This window comes from Apus apus, chromosome 1 (assembly GCF_020740795.1).
Source record: "Apus apus isolate bApuApu2 chromosome 1, bApuApu2.pri.cur, whole genome shotgun sequence".
In the NCBI taxonomy this organism is placed as follows: Eukaryota; Metazoa; Chordata; class Aves; order Apodiformes; family Apodidae; genus Apus; species Apus apus.
The window spans coordinates 153,869,906-153,884,605 of record NC_067282.1 but is presented as its reverse complement, the minus strand read 5'-3'; the positions used below and the strand labels follow the sequence as shown (position 1 = coordinate 153,884,605).

At 48.1% G+C, this 14,700-nt stretch overlaps 1 protein-coding gene across 8 annotated transcripts in view; it reads right to left on the bottom strand.

Annotated features, from left to right (window-relative positions):
- ZC3H7B (zinc finger CCCH-type containing 7B) overlaps positions 1-14,700 on the bottom strand; it is a 49,598-nt gene that overhangs the window by 13,863 nt on the left and 21,035 nt on the right. For 3 of the 8 annotated variants that reach the window (XM_051614874.1, XM_051614913.1, XM_051614885.1), the window contains exons 10-17: positions 13,626-13,962; positions 11,239-11,351; positions 10,194-10,356; positions 9,945-10,106; positions 8,891-9,096; positions 5,796-5,896; positions 4,919-5,100; positions 1,242-1,327 (exon numbers count right to left, since the gene is read on the bottom strand). In XM_051614874.1, coding sequence (XP_051470834.1) covers positions 1,242-1,327; positions 4,919-5,100; positions 5,796-5,896; positions 8,891-9,096; positions 9,945-10,106; positions 10,194-10,356; positions 11,239-11,351; positions 13,626-13,962 — 1,350 coding nt within the window. The remainder of the gene's footprint in view (positions 1-1,241; positions 1,328-4,918; positions 5,101-5,795; positions 5,897-8,890; positions 9,097-9,944; positions 10,107-10,193; positions 10,357-11,238; positions 11,352-13,625; positions 13,963-14,700) is intronic. The other 5 variants (XM_051614895.1, XM_051614922.1, XM_051614930.1 and 2 more) reach the window with 4 other exon arrangements.

The window sequence follows — 14,700 nt, the reverse complement described above, 5'->3', positions numbered from 1 at the left end:
CACAGAGCCCACTACAAGCACCAGTGCAGTCCCTTACATCTTTCCTGTTGGGCTAATCCATGCCCACTTTTCCCCAAGACCCTACAGCCTTCAGAACACTTCTGCTGGCCAGTAACCTAGCCAAAAAAGCTGCTACACACCACATGAGTGACTCAGATCCCTTTCCTTTACAACATCTCCTCTGCAGGGTGCTCACAGGATGCACTCAGTGCTGGTCTCTGCAGAGGGACTTCTGGGTGAGAGGTCTCAGACAAAGGTGAAGCATCCTTGCTCTGACAGTAAGGCAAAGTCCAAGGGGTGACAAGCTCAGGGCTCCACAAGGGGAAAGCAAGCTGTCAAGTGGGAACACAATGGAGTCACAAGACCTTCCCTACCATTTTGCAGAGGAGAGAATTGCTCCTACACCTGAAAGCTTGCTAGGAGGCATGGAGTTTCTCATCTCATCAGAAATATCTTCTGAGAGTAACTAAAGAACAAAAAACTCCCTGTTCTAAAGGCAAAACTGCTTTATTTCAACCTTAGGGCTGGGGAATCGTCCCCACTGGGTGGATTCTGCTCCTACACTACAGAACATCCCCTTGGGGGAAAAAAAAAAGGCTGAGGCAGCACTACCTGTAGCCAACAGGTTGGAAGAAAGCAAACAAAGAGGCACCCATTGCTTCTAACAGACCTCTCCAAAGAAAGCTCTTGGCAGTGCTGGAGGGTACAGAAGCACCTTCTCTCACACTGAGAGACTGGTGGCAAAAAGAGAGGCAAAGCTCACAGCCTCCTCTTGGCAAAGCACCATTGAGATCTCTGCCCAGCCTCAACAGCCCCTGAGCTGCAAGTTCCACCTACTCCTGCATTTAGAGGAGTTCTGTGGGTCATGAGATACCACCTTTGAGTCCTTCAAACTGTTGTATCGCCCCTTGGCCACTAAAGGGCAGCAGGACACTTGGTCCCTACTCTGTGTGGCCATGGTCCTAGTACAGTGTCACAGAAAGCACCATTCTCCGTGCAGTGCCCTCCCTGCTCTGGAGGCTTCATTCCACCACTGAACAGAGCAGATAACGACGCTGCAAAACAAGGCACAAAGCTCATCACCAGCAGTGCCACCAGAAAGCTCTCAGATGTTCTCCTCCTCAATGGCCAGCCCAGTCTGTCTGGGACCTGTCAGACACAGCAGTGGGAGGAAAAGGGGTGAAGTGCTGGAACAGTTGGTAGCAAAACCAGGCTGCAAGCCCAAGATGTACCTTACTTACCATGCTGTTGGCTGGTTTGCTGGCATGTGCCTCCATCTGCTGCCAGTACTTCTTCGATTCCTGCACAATATCTTCATGGGTCATTCCTGTGAATAAAAGGAGAGAGGACTGAGCTACCCTGCTTTGGCCAAGAGAAGAGAAGGAGGGAAGGATTGCAGGAGTTCCTATGCTGGGACTTCAGAACCCCTGTGGGGCTGACAGCTTCCAACAGTCCCACTAGGAATCTCAGGACATGGGTTGTGAGGGTAACCACCACAGAACATGTTTAAGCACAGGCTAAGGAAGCTCCTCTCTCCACACAAGCCAAATGAAAGGGGAAGAGTTTGGTCTCCTGGGCTCATTCAGACCTGGCATTCTGCTCAGGCTGTCTGCAAAGGATGCAGATGCTGCCTCCAAGATCATGATTCTTGACTAAGGGTCAAGACCTTGAACAAGACTGTCCCCCAACACCATATCAAGAGATTCTATCCAAAGCCCTGAGGATAATGCTTTGTTACTGTTGATCTATCATACATTGGTGTTTCTGCCATTAGCTTGGAAGATCAGATATCCCACTAAGATATCTAGCATCTCCAATACCCCAGAAGTCTCACCTAATCCCTGCTGGGATCAATTAGCCTGTTACACACTTCAGGTTGTGGGGGGTGCCCATCAATCCATAGGTGAAAAAGAAAGTTGAAATTCAACACAAACAAACACCAAATGCAACCAGGGTAGCAAGGAACCAAGTGCAAAACCAACCAAGGAACAGCTGCTGGCATGTAACCACCAAGGAAAGATCTGGAAGGTTTCAGGAATCAGAAATGCAACATCAGACAACACGAAAAAGGGTTGGCCAGACTTTATCTAAGGAATTAGCTCCTGACCAACTTAAGTAGTGAGGGAACAGCCAGTGCCAGCACCAACCAGCTAGATGGGCGCTACAATTCCCAGGGCACTAAACAGCAAGAGAAAAGTAAGAGTAGGAACTGTCTGGTTAATTTGAGGCCTCTATTAAAAAAAAAAAGCCATGTTATTTAAGTGCTACTACAACCGGTGGGGTGCTGAGGATGGCCTTGATGCAGCACCCCAGCACAGAGAGCTTGCAAAATTGCTTGCTTTGCTTTTGCCTATGGCTTTTATTATTGAAGTGAGGTGTTCCCCAGGCATGTCACATGGATGCGATCTTTGATCTGGGAACCAACACGTTCCAGAACTTAAGGGCCAGCAAACACAAGTTTTCATCTCAGCTCAGGCTGTGTGTAACTTGGGTAAGTCACAACATTCCTGACCTCAGTTTCCCCATCTGTGATTTCAGCAGTCCAGGTCCCTGCCAGGCAACAACCCTGCTGTTTGCACAGGGTTTTGGACACGATGAAAAGCATTTTGGGAACTTTACCATTCTTCAAGAACATTGGCTCAGGCCTCCAAAATGGCAGCTGCTGCATAGCTGGTAATGCTCCCAGATCAGAGCTGCTTGTGAAATTTCCCCTTCTTAACCATTAATCCCAGGAGAAACAGTGTAGAGTTAGAAAAACAGCAACTCCCTCTTATGTGTCCAACTATTCCGGAGCTGGACACATCTGTACTTTGAGGGCAAAAAACTATTCAGCTGGGAAAACCACAGCAAAAAGTTAATGAGCTGCACTGGACCTGTCTGAGAAAGGGCTGAAGCAGCTCCCACCTTCTCCATCCTGCACACCTGACTGTGATCCTTGTGGTGCAGAACCAGTGCCAGAATCATATACAGCTCTTGTCAGGAGACTGAGTTTTAAATTGAGTTCTTAGCAAGTGACTGCTGTCTGCCAGCCACAGAAATCTGAACTAACCCAACAGTACCATCTAGAAATGTGGTGGTTGGGAAAAAAACCCCTCCCAAATATGAGAAGATGTTTCCCAATACACGAGCTCTCTAAAGCATGAACTGTCCAAAAGAGATTATCTGGGAACCAAAAGGCTCATGTTTTGATTGCTTATTTCAGCATCTTTTGCAACATCATTAGGGAGGGCAAAGACTCTGTGATTTCCACTGATGGAAGACAGCAGATATGTCAGCAAAAAGCTACACTGAACAAGAGAACAGCCCTGTCTGTCCACATTTTCAGATCTTGGGAACCTTTACTCCACTAATGTAATCCTTATCCCCATGAGCAAAGCCACATGCACTGCAAAAGCTCAAATGACTGTGAAATGCAACAGCCCACTGGTTTCAAACACAAGCTGCTATGAATGATGCTTCCTTCCTACTGCCAAGCAAATGGTGTCCAAATAAAACTCTGCTCCAAAGCTAAAGCATTCGCAGAGAATGATGACAACTGCCTTTCATCTCTGTTTCCATAATGAGGGCTACACAAAAACGAGAGGTAATAAACTACCAGTCTGGGAAGGCAAACTGATAAGAAAGGCAGGCTTATATATACAGTCCTGCAGAAAAAATCCAGAAAGATGATGGCTCTCTCATTGTTGGAAAGGATGGGAATAAGCAAAAGGCTTATTGACCACCTCTGCAGCAAAACTCATGGCTTGTTTCATCTCCTCAGTTTCCCCTCTGGAAATCCCTTCTTCATGTAAAGAAGGCAAGATGCAAAAATCAATCTACATATTTCTTCTGCAGGCTGAACAGGGATGAATAGGGAGGGAGGAGACAAAGGAGCAAAGAAACTTTTTCAGAAAAAAAAAAACAGTAACAGAACACAACAAAAAAAATCAACAGTGGGGTGGGGAAAAGAGCAAGGTACTTGAGTATCAGAATGCCCAGAGGACCATATATCTAGAGTATGTATCAGAGTACTAGTATCATAAGCACACAGGGCAGCAGTGGTGGCCTACAGGTCACAGGCAACATGCTGTCTCAGCAACTCTGGTGTTGTAACTTTTTTTATTTCCTGTGGCCACAAGTGGCATTTGCCACAGTGTGCTACTTGTTCAACACTGTCCCTCATGAGCCAAACCAAGGCCAAGGATGGCGCTGAACAACAGTGACAGGCACTTGAACAGTGAATCAAAGACACTGCCCTCAATTACATCAAAGAATGGTGAGAAACATCCATAATGTGTCTCCTCTCCTAAATACTCCCATTACCAGGCTGGGTCCTGAACTAAACAAGACCCCTTTGTAAAAAATACATAGGTAGCATTGTGGGTGGACCAGCATCTACTTGGTTAACAGGGCAGCAACAAGAGAAACCCTGCAACATGTTAGAGAGAGGACTGAATGTGCCAGATGTGGCAGAGTCGTTACATGAGTGACCTGAATAAAATTTCTGCAATAGCCTCTTCAGAGGCTTGTCATCAAAGCCTTTTTGGCAAACACTAAGTATCTTGTCAGTTCCCACCCTTGATGAACTTGTTTAGAGAAACTAGAGATACACAGCCTCTCTTTATGTAACTGCTTCCACCTCTGGGGATTCAGCCCTACCTGATAGTCATTTCAGCTGATGCAGATGGTCCCAAGGGAAAGGCTTCCTGGTCTGCAAATTGCAGCAGCACATGCAAAGGGAAAAGGGCTAAATCATCTGGCAGAACACCTCGGCCCTTTTTTCTGTGTCCCTGAGGAGACTGAGTGAGTACATGCAAAAGTGAGTGACAACTTCTCAGTACTCCCAGATCATCCTCTAACCCCTCTCAGCTGGCCCGGGATACACACTGGAGGGAACTGGGGTGTACACATCACCAGCCCTGCACCAAGTCACACTCACCTGAATACTGCTGCAGCAGCCAAACCTTGAGCTCGATGAAACTATGAGCGAAGTGGCAGCTGTCCTCGCGCAGGCAGCCGTAGCGCACCTCGTGGCGGCACACGTCGAACTGGAAGTGCTCCTGGAACTGGCGGATCTTGGAGTATTTCAGGGAGGTGGAACGCACAATGTGGACCAGACACCTGCAGCCAGGCCAGAGAAACATAAAGCACCAGAGGATGATGTCTTCATCCCCTCCTCCCTACGTGTGACTTTCAGACATTTGGCTGGGCAGGAAAAGGACACAGAAAATCAACTCTGGGAGAGGCAGACTTCCACTGGGAAAAAAAACAAGCCCCTGCCCTCCCACCCTATCAAGCCTAGACAGGTATTTTCAACCTCCTCAGCCCATGGGTGATGCTCTGCCTAAGTTCAGATATCAGACACATTTCAAAATATGTATTAAATACACCAACTCATATGGCTCAGCAAGTCCCTAAGTCTCAGGTTGCCCGGAACCACAAGGGGTTGTATTACTGTGTACTTGACATCTCTCTTATACTTGTTTTCCTAAACATTCGTTACCAGCCAGTCAGAGGCAGGATCCTGGGCTAGAGGATCTTTGGTTTGACCTTTACGTGGAGGCCAAACTGAAAGGCAAACTAAGTCAATGGAAAACTCAGGCTGACTCCAAAGGGCTTTGCTGATGCTCATAATCCCTCAGCACCAGGAGCAAACACAGAGGGTGAAGCATACAGTGCTTTTTATCATGCTTTGAACAGCCCTATGATTGGAACCCATGGAGAGGAAGAAAGAAAGAGACCAGGGCCCTGGAGTTAAACTGGCTGGACTTGTGAGAGACTGCTCCCACCAGCACAAAAAAAACCCATTCACTCACTTGTTGTCATGGAAACTGTGTTTGGCAGAAAGGTTGGAGCAGACAGATGGTGTGTCCTTGGTCCCTTTGCTGATAATCCGGGGTTTGCTGTCAAAGCAAATCTGAGAAGAGAAGAATTAGCATGCTGGGAAAATCTTAGAGAGCTCTGAACCAGAGCCACTTCACTTGGAAGGGGAAGAAGAATCACAGCCAGTCTATTCTAATGTTCAAAGTTAGAAGAAGCCTGGTGAAAACTTTGTGGTAGGGCTTTAAAATAAAGCAAGAAAATTTTTGGAAAAGCTTCTGGACAACATTTCTTGGCTTGTTCTCAACAATATTTTCCATTGTGGTTGGAAAAATTCTCATCAGGCTGCATATTCTTCCCCAGTTAGCCAACAGAGAAAGAACAAGGGGCAAGCAATGGGGAGAAAGAAAAGAACAGCCAGTTCACAGCAAAGAATATGTTCCTTTACATGTACCACTGCCAGTGAGGGGAACTCTCTGCTGCAGAACATCACAATAGTAAGAGCCAATCCTTAACTGACTCAGTGGCTCAGCGCAGACATCAAGTAGAAATCTGCTGCATTAAGGGGTTCTGATTTCTAAGGTAGCTGCGGCTAAATTACAATTCAAAGCAACATCTCAAGACAGATGAAGAGAGAGGAGATCACATGAGGCTCTTTTCCAGTGCCTGACAAACCTTTTGGTGAAGAAATTTTTCCTAGTTTGAGGCCATTTTCTCTTCCCCTATCACTTGTTACTTGGGAGAAGAGACTGAGCCCCACCTCACTACACCATCCTTTCAGGTAGTTGTAGAGAACAATTAAGTCTCCCCTCAGCCTCCTCCAGACTAAACAACCCCTGTTCCTTCAGATGCTTCTTGTAAGACTTCTTCTCCAGACCCTTCACCAGCTTCATTATACTTTTTGGGACGTGCTCCAGCACCTCAATGTTCCTCTTGTAATGAGGGACCCAAAACTGAACACAGTACTCGAGGTGCAGCCTCACCAGTGCTGAGGACAGGGGGACAATCACTCCCCCAGTTCTGCTGGCCACACTATTTCTGGTACAAGCCAGGATGCCACTGGCCTTCTTGGCCACCCAGGCACAATGCTGGCTCATAATCAGCTGGTGGTTGATCAACACCCCCAGGTCCTTTTCTGCTGGACAGCTTTCTAGCTGCTCTTCCCCAAGCCTCTAGTGTTGCAAGGGGTTCTTGTGACCCAAGTGCAGGACCCAACACTTGGCCCTCTTCAACCTCATACAATTGGCCTCAGTCAATTGATCAAGCCTGTCCAGGTTCCTCTGCAGTACCTTCCTACCCTCAAGCAGATCAACATTCCCATTCAACTTGGTGTCATCTGCAAAATCACTGAGGGTGCACTTGATCACCTCATCCAGGCCATTGATAAATATATTAAACAGAACTGGCCCCAACACTGAGCCTTGGGGAACACCACTTGTGACCAGCTGCCAGTTGAATTTAACTCTGTTCAGCACAACTTTTTGGGCCCTGTCAGCCAGACAGTTTTTTATGCAGTGAAGAGTGCACCCATCCAAGCTATGAGCAGCCAGCTGCTCCAGGAGAATGCTGTGGGAAACAGTGTCAAAGGCTTTACTAAAGTCTAGGTAGACATCATCCACAGCCTTTCCCTCATCCACTAAGGAGGTTACCTTCTCATAGAAGGAGATCAGGTTAGTCTAGCAGGACCTGCCTTTCATGAATTCATGCTGATTGGGCACGATCACCTGGTTATCCTGTATGTACAATGTGATGGCACTCAAGATGATTTGCTCTGTAACTTTCCCCAGCATGAAGGTTAGACTTAAGAGGCCTGTGGTTCCCTGGACCTTCCTTCCAGCCCTTCTTGTAGATGGGCACTGCATTTGCTATCCTCCAGTCAACTGGGACATCCCTGGTTAGCCAAGATTGCTGACAGATGATGGAAAATATTTTGGTGAGCACTTCCACCAGCTCCCTCAGTGCCCCTGGATGAATCCCACCTGGCCCCATAAACTTGTGTGTGCACAAGCAGTGTAGCAAGTTGCTAGCTATCTCTCTTTGGATGATGGGGCTTCATTCTGCTCCCTGTCCCTGACTTCCAGCTCAGGGGGCTGGGTACCCAGAGAACAACTGGTCTTACTATTAAAGAGAGAGGCAAAGAAGGCATTAAGTACTTCAGCCTTTTCCTCATCCTTTGTCACTCTTTCCCCCAACATCCAATAAAGGATGGAGATTCTCCTTAGCCCTCCTTCTGCTGTAATGTATTTATAGAAACATTTTTATTGTCTTCTATGGCAGTAGCCAGAACAAGCTCTAGTTGGGCTTGGCCCTTCTAATTTCTTCCCTTCAAAACCTCATTACATCCTTGTAGTCCTCTTGAGTTGCCTGTCCCTTCTTCCAAAGGCCATAAACTTTCCTTTCTTTTCTCCTAAACAGGCCAAAGTCTGCCCTCTGGAAGTCCAGCTGATCCTGTTCCTTACTTCTCCAAGAATTAAAAACTCCGAAATTTCATTATCGCTATGCTCAAGAAGGTCTCCAACTGTCACATCACCCACATGTCCTTCTGCTCACAAACAACAGGTCCGCAGCAGGGCACCTTCCTCAGCTGGTCACTCACCAGCTGTGTCAGGAAATTATCTACTATGCTCTCCAGGAACCTCCTAGACTGTTTCCTCTATGCTGTATTGTATTTCGAGCATATAACTGGTAGGTTGAAGTCCACCAGAAGAAGAAGGGCTAGTGATTGTGAGACTTCTCCCAGCTGCTTACAGAATATTTCATCTGCCTCTCTGTTCTGGCTGGGTGATCTGTAACAGACTCCCACCTGCCTTGTTGGCCTTCCCCCTGATTCTTATCCATAAGCCCTCAACCCTAACGTCACCATCATTAAGCTCTAGACAATCAAAACAGTCCCTAACATACAGGGGCCACCACACCGTGTCTCCTTCCTTGCCTACCCCTTCTGAAAAATTTATAGCCATCCATTGCAGCAGTCCAGTTATGCAAGACACCCCACCATGTTTCCATGGTGGTAGCTATCAATATATCCATGGTCCAGATACATACTGAGGAGATGACAAAGGGTGCCTGCTCCCTCCCACCAGCTCTGTACCTCACAGAGGAAGGTGAAGATGCCCTGATGTTCCTTGAGGAGCTTGGCAATGGTGAGGCTGCTCTGCTTGATTCCCCCTAGCGGGTCAAAGAGGAGGTCACGGTTGAGGGTCCCCTTCCTCTCCTCCGTCCACACGTCGATCTCCTCCTGGTGGTACGCGAAGGTGCAGTTATCCCCGTACTTACAGTCCTGCTTGTTAAGCATATCTACAAAGCAACAAACAGCACACACCACCACACAGGGAGGGCGGCCCAGTCAGAAACTAAACTCTCTCTTGTTTCCTCCCACTGCCCACACCGCACAAGGAGCTGAAAGCAAGAAAACACAGAGTTAAAGAAAAAAGAGAAGGCATCTCCCCCAGGTTTGTCTCTACCAAGACATTCAGGAAAGTTAATGCAAACTACTGCATGGTGACAATCTCAAGTAATGCCATCTCTTGTGAAAACCATCTCAAAATGGAGGCCTGCTTTAATTCGGTGCCTGGCCAGGGACAGACCACAATTTAACCAACCCCTTTTAAAGCCAATCCAGATTAAATTCTCCTACCAACCCACCACTAAGAAGCCCTGTTATCTTGGCATTTGCAAACTCCTCACCTCATCAGGCGCTTTGTAATAATGACACTGCCTCATGGACTGGCCTGGTCAAATTGCCTGCACATATGGAGGGATGGGATGGAGCTAAGGAGCAGGTAGAGAGAGCTCTTCCCTAGGAGAAATCACAGCCCTGCTGCCATGGGGTTGCTGGGTGGAGTGGGACAAATGCAGACACATGTACAGGAGGAAGGTTGTCAGCAAAGCCCAAGTCAACAGGGCAGCTCTGAGAGGTTGGCTGTGCACAGCACCTCACTATGCCTTTGCAATTCTTCTGCTCCACCACTTCAAAAGCAGCCTGCTCGCCACAGCATAGGACCTCACTGCCATGGACTACTGATGGGACAGGAGGAGCCTAAAGACAGCAGGTGATACCAACTGAACATCCTCTCCCAAACTCCCCTGGCATGCACAGTACAGTCCCTTCCCAGCCACCCACAGCCCTATTCCCTCCAGATCACCTTTGCACAGGTAATAGGATCCCACAAAGTTGGTTTTGGTTGGGCGAGGACGGATCCTCTTCCAGGTCTTGTCTTCTGAGTTCTTCAGCCTGCCCAGCAGGATGTCCCGCTTGCACTTGTGCTCCACGCCTTCCCGGTAGGTGTAATCACCAGCCTTGGGCCCTGCAGGAGAGAATAACCCCGTAAGCCCAGGGAAAGGCAAACCCTAGCCTGCACCAGGTGCTCTGGGTGGCAGAGCAAAGGCATCACCTGTTTTGGGATAGCAGGTATGACAGGCTTGTTTGAAGACGTGAGTAGATGCCAGGGGGTTCTTCACTAGCAGGGCTGTGTTGGGCATTACTGGTTCCGGCTGGGACAACAGGTGCTCGGTGGCCTTTGGTACAGCTGGGTGACTTGCTCCACCAAGGCTGACCTGAGCATAGGACACACATATTTCCCTTCTCAGATCTGCAACCACATGGGTAAGAAACCTCTCTATTCCCTTGTCCCATTCCAGTTTCTCAAAAACCTTCCTCATTTTCTCTGTCATCAAAACCTTCACATCTGAAACTACATTTCCAAAAGACCTGCATGCAACCATCTCTAAGATAACAGTGTGGTACGTTCACTTCAAAGATGGATCTCCTTCTCTCTTGGCAAGGGACCTCTGTTTTCTACCATGAGCTACAGAACAAAAATGCTCCCCTCACTCCTTCCTGTTCCTTCTATCATGACTAATTCTGCATTTGAAGACTCTCAAATCAACCCTATACCAAACTGGGAAAAAACCAAACCAGTTATCAGTGAGTTTTCAGGGAGCAGATTAATCTGAGGACAGAGACTCAGCTCCACATTGAAGTAAGCAGGACAGCGAGATGCCAGGAACTTGTGAATAATTCTTGTTCCAAGCTTGCTAACCATAGATAATCCTGCCCTTTTCCTCCAAGACTGGGGACACGGGACAGGGGCAGGACAGTGTATCTGGAAAAGCCTCCTGACAGGGGCAGAGAGGAGCAAAGAACCACATTAGTTTTAAGACAAAGCTGGCTTACTCCACCCCATCCTTCAGTGTTACATGGCTGCCAGATACTGCAGGACACTGGCCTCCCTGGTCACCTGTCAGGCCTGCAACCTCAGTCACACCACATTTACCGTGGCAACACGCAGAGTGGCAGACAAAAATTAAGATGGAACAAACATCCTCCTATGAACTCTGGGGAAATCTTTACCCACTTTGCCACAACATGGGAGGCCACATTCACTGAGGCAGGTTAGGAAAAGGGGCCCAAACCACCTACATCACCCAAGTCACTACTACCTTGGTTCCAGAGCACCTTGGGACATCAGCACGGGGGAGCGGCTCACTCACCACGGGGGACGGTTTTTGGCTGCCAGGTGGATGTCGCAGTTCCTGAGGGCTAGTTTCTTCTGAGCAAAAGAAAGGGAAAAAAGCCCCACAAAACAAAAACAATCTTTTCACTGTCAGAGGCAGTTCTGCTCACAAAAAGACAAACAAATGCTTATTAAATCCATTTGCTTTATTTATTTCATAACATTTTAGTACTTTTTCCTCAATCCACCTGTCTAAGTCTTGGAAAAACTCCAGGAAAGACCTTCTTGTTCCCTAAACCCTACTAAATCCAACTCTACATGGCTGAGCACTGGCATTCCCAAGGTGGCAACTCTCAGGAAGCTCAATGCTGAGGTTAATATGAGTGCTGAAGGGCTGACTGGACAACCTCTGCTCTTCTCAGAATACTTCTACAACACTGGGGACAAGTCAGCGAAGAAGCAGCCTGCCTTCCCTCTTGGGACAGGAGGGCATCTGCTCCTTGCTCACCATCCTCCACAGCTTTGCTCCCTGTGACATGAGAGTGCCCCATTCAACAAGACACTCACTCACTGCCCTGAATCCTTGGCCTCTACCATCCTACTCAGCACAACATGGTCCTATATAATCTTAAGCAGTCGCCAACAATTTGCTTGTTTGGTCCAAGATGTCAAGGAGTCACTGGGGAGGGTGGACAAATCATGTTATAGCCTAGGAAATTCTGCCAAGGGAGGTGTCCTGGACACCAAGCCGGGTTTAAAATCTCATGACCTTTCTCCTCTGAGATTTCACACTACACAAAATACTGGTTATATGGGATTACACGTCCACGAAGGCTGGACCCTCTTCAAGAAGGAAATCTTTAAGGCCCAGGAGCAGGCTGTCCCCATGTATCATAAGATTAAATGATGGGGAAGATGGCCAGCCTGCCTGAGCAGGGAGCTTTTGCTGGGACTTAGGAAAAAAAGGAGGGTTTACCACCTTTGGAAGAAGGGACAGCAACTGAAGAAGAGTACAGAGATCTCGTTAGGTCATACAGAGAGAAAATTAAGAAGGCAAAAGCCCAGCTGGAGCTCAACTTGGCTACTGACATAAGAGACAACAAAAAAAGTTTTAACAAATACATCAACAATAAAAAAAGAGCCAGGGAGAATCTCCATCCCTTACTGGATGTGGGGGAGGACGGACGACAACATTGCAACCAAGGATGAGGAAAAGGCTGAGATATCTGATGCCTTCTTTGCCTCTGTCTTTAATAGTCAGACCAGTTAACCCCAGGGTGTTCAGCCTCCTGAGATGGAGGATAAAAATTGAGAGCAGAACAATGCCTCCCACAATCCAGGAGGAAGTAGTTAATGATCTGCTTCTGCACCGGGACACGTTTAAGTCTATGGGGCCTGATGGGATCCACCCTGGAGTGCTGAGGGAGCTGGGGAAGGGGAGCTTGCTAAGCCTCTCTCCATCATTTATCAACAATCCTGGTCAACAGGGGAGGTCACAGATGACTGGAGGGTGGCTAATGTGACACCCTTCTACAGGAAGGGCCACAAAGAGGATCTCGGGAACTACAGGCCTGTCAGCCTGACCTTGGTACCAGGAAACATCATGGACAGACCATGTGCAGTTCTGGGCCCCTTGCTACAGGAAGGACATGGAAGTGCTGGAGCTTGTCCAGAGGAGAGCAACCAAGCTGATGAAGGATCTAGAGAACAAGTCATATGAGAAGTGACTGGGGGAACTGGGGATGTTTAGTTTGGAGAAGAGGAGGCTGAGGGGAGACCTTATTGCACTCTACAACTACCTGAAAGGAGGCTGTGGAGAAGTGGATGTTGGCCTCTTCTCCCAAGTGAATAATGACAGGACCACAGGAAATAGCCTGAAGTTGTGCCAGGAGAGGTTTAGGTTGGATATTAGGAAGAACTTCTATACTGAAAGAGTGGTCAGGGACTGGAACAGCCTGCCCAGGGAGGTGGTGGAGTCATCATCCTTGGAGGTACTCAAGAAATGTGTAGATGTGGCACTTCAGGGCATGCTCTAGTGGCCAAGGTTATGGGATTTTTTTGTGGATGTTTTTTGGTGGAGCGTGTGTGGTCATTTGAGTTTGTTGCATTTTCCTGTGTTGATGATTGGACTCTGTGATCTTAGAGGTCCTTTCCAACCACAATGATTCTGTGAAAAATCTATCAGACTTTCGAGTTAGTCCTGAGCTAGACATATCCAGCTGCTCTGTCCAAGATATTCTACATCTGTACTCCCATTCTGCAGCACTGGCAGACAGAGGTACGTGACAGATGTCCCCAGCACTGAACGAAGTAATTTTGGCATGCATTCACAGGTAAAGCAGCACAAAACCCCATCAGCCCTGCACCTACCAATGCCAAAGGAATCCAGTGACCCTCTGCTTGTCCCAAAGGAGACCAGGACATCAAGCCGTGAGTCTGTAAACAGATCCAGGGAATCCAGGGAATCTAAGGTGGAGCCGTCACTTCCTCCAGGTGGGGCCTCAAAGGCATCGAGGACAGAGGAGGAGGAGGAGAGCTGCTTGGTGGGATCCATCACCAGACCAAAGGAAGCAGGTGGCAGCGGGGTGGAGACAGGGATGCTGGCTGTAACAACTGGGGGCAGCAGTGGAGTTCCCCCAGGAAACACAGGGATCAGCTGAGGCATCTCTGTTGGCAGGTTGGTAGGAATCGTGCCCTGGACCAGAGACTTTGGGGAAACGGGAAGGGGGAGCATAAACAGCACATTAGGAACAAGGAGAAGAATGAGTGAACATGGAGAGCAACAGGCTCCCGCTCAAGTGCATGCTGTATTATCTGAAGCAAAAGTGTACCCAGCAGCTTCATCCACCTGCAGACTTCCCAAAGACCTTCCAATCTATCCACACCGCACGCAGTCTGGAACAATTATCCCTGAGGATGTGCTGGGCCACCTGAGCTCACCAGCCTGCAAGGTAGAGCCCTGTGCTGGGCACTTAAACCAGTTCAGGTCAAGACACAGTGAAGCTGAGCACACACAGCGCCAAGGTCGGGGTAATGACCATTACTCATGGCACCTCTCATCAGAGCTTTCTGGCTCAAGAGGTGTCCTGCATGAATATGACTGTATTGCTTCCAGACCCAAGGTGGCTAGCATATCATCAGCAACACTGGCAACTAAAATCCTACATAAGTATGAATACAGATTGTCTCTGCAGCTCCCAGATCTGTTCAAAAAGCTTAGCCTGAATGCAGACTGCATAAAATATAAGGAGATTAGAGGATGTCCACTGTACAAAATATATCCATCATTCCTGCTTCAGCACACTCATTTCTATCCTCAGGCCTGCTTCAACTCCATGGGCAACAGAAGCCAGGGGGAAGATGATGGCAGAAGTCTATCTTGGGTACCTTTTGAGGGGCAGCTCCATGAAGCTGCACACAGCAAAGCAGGCTTGGAATTGAGCTC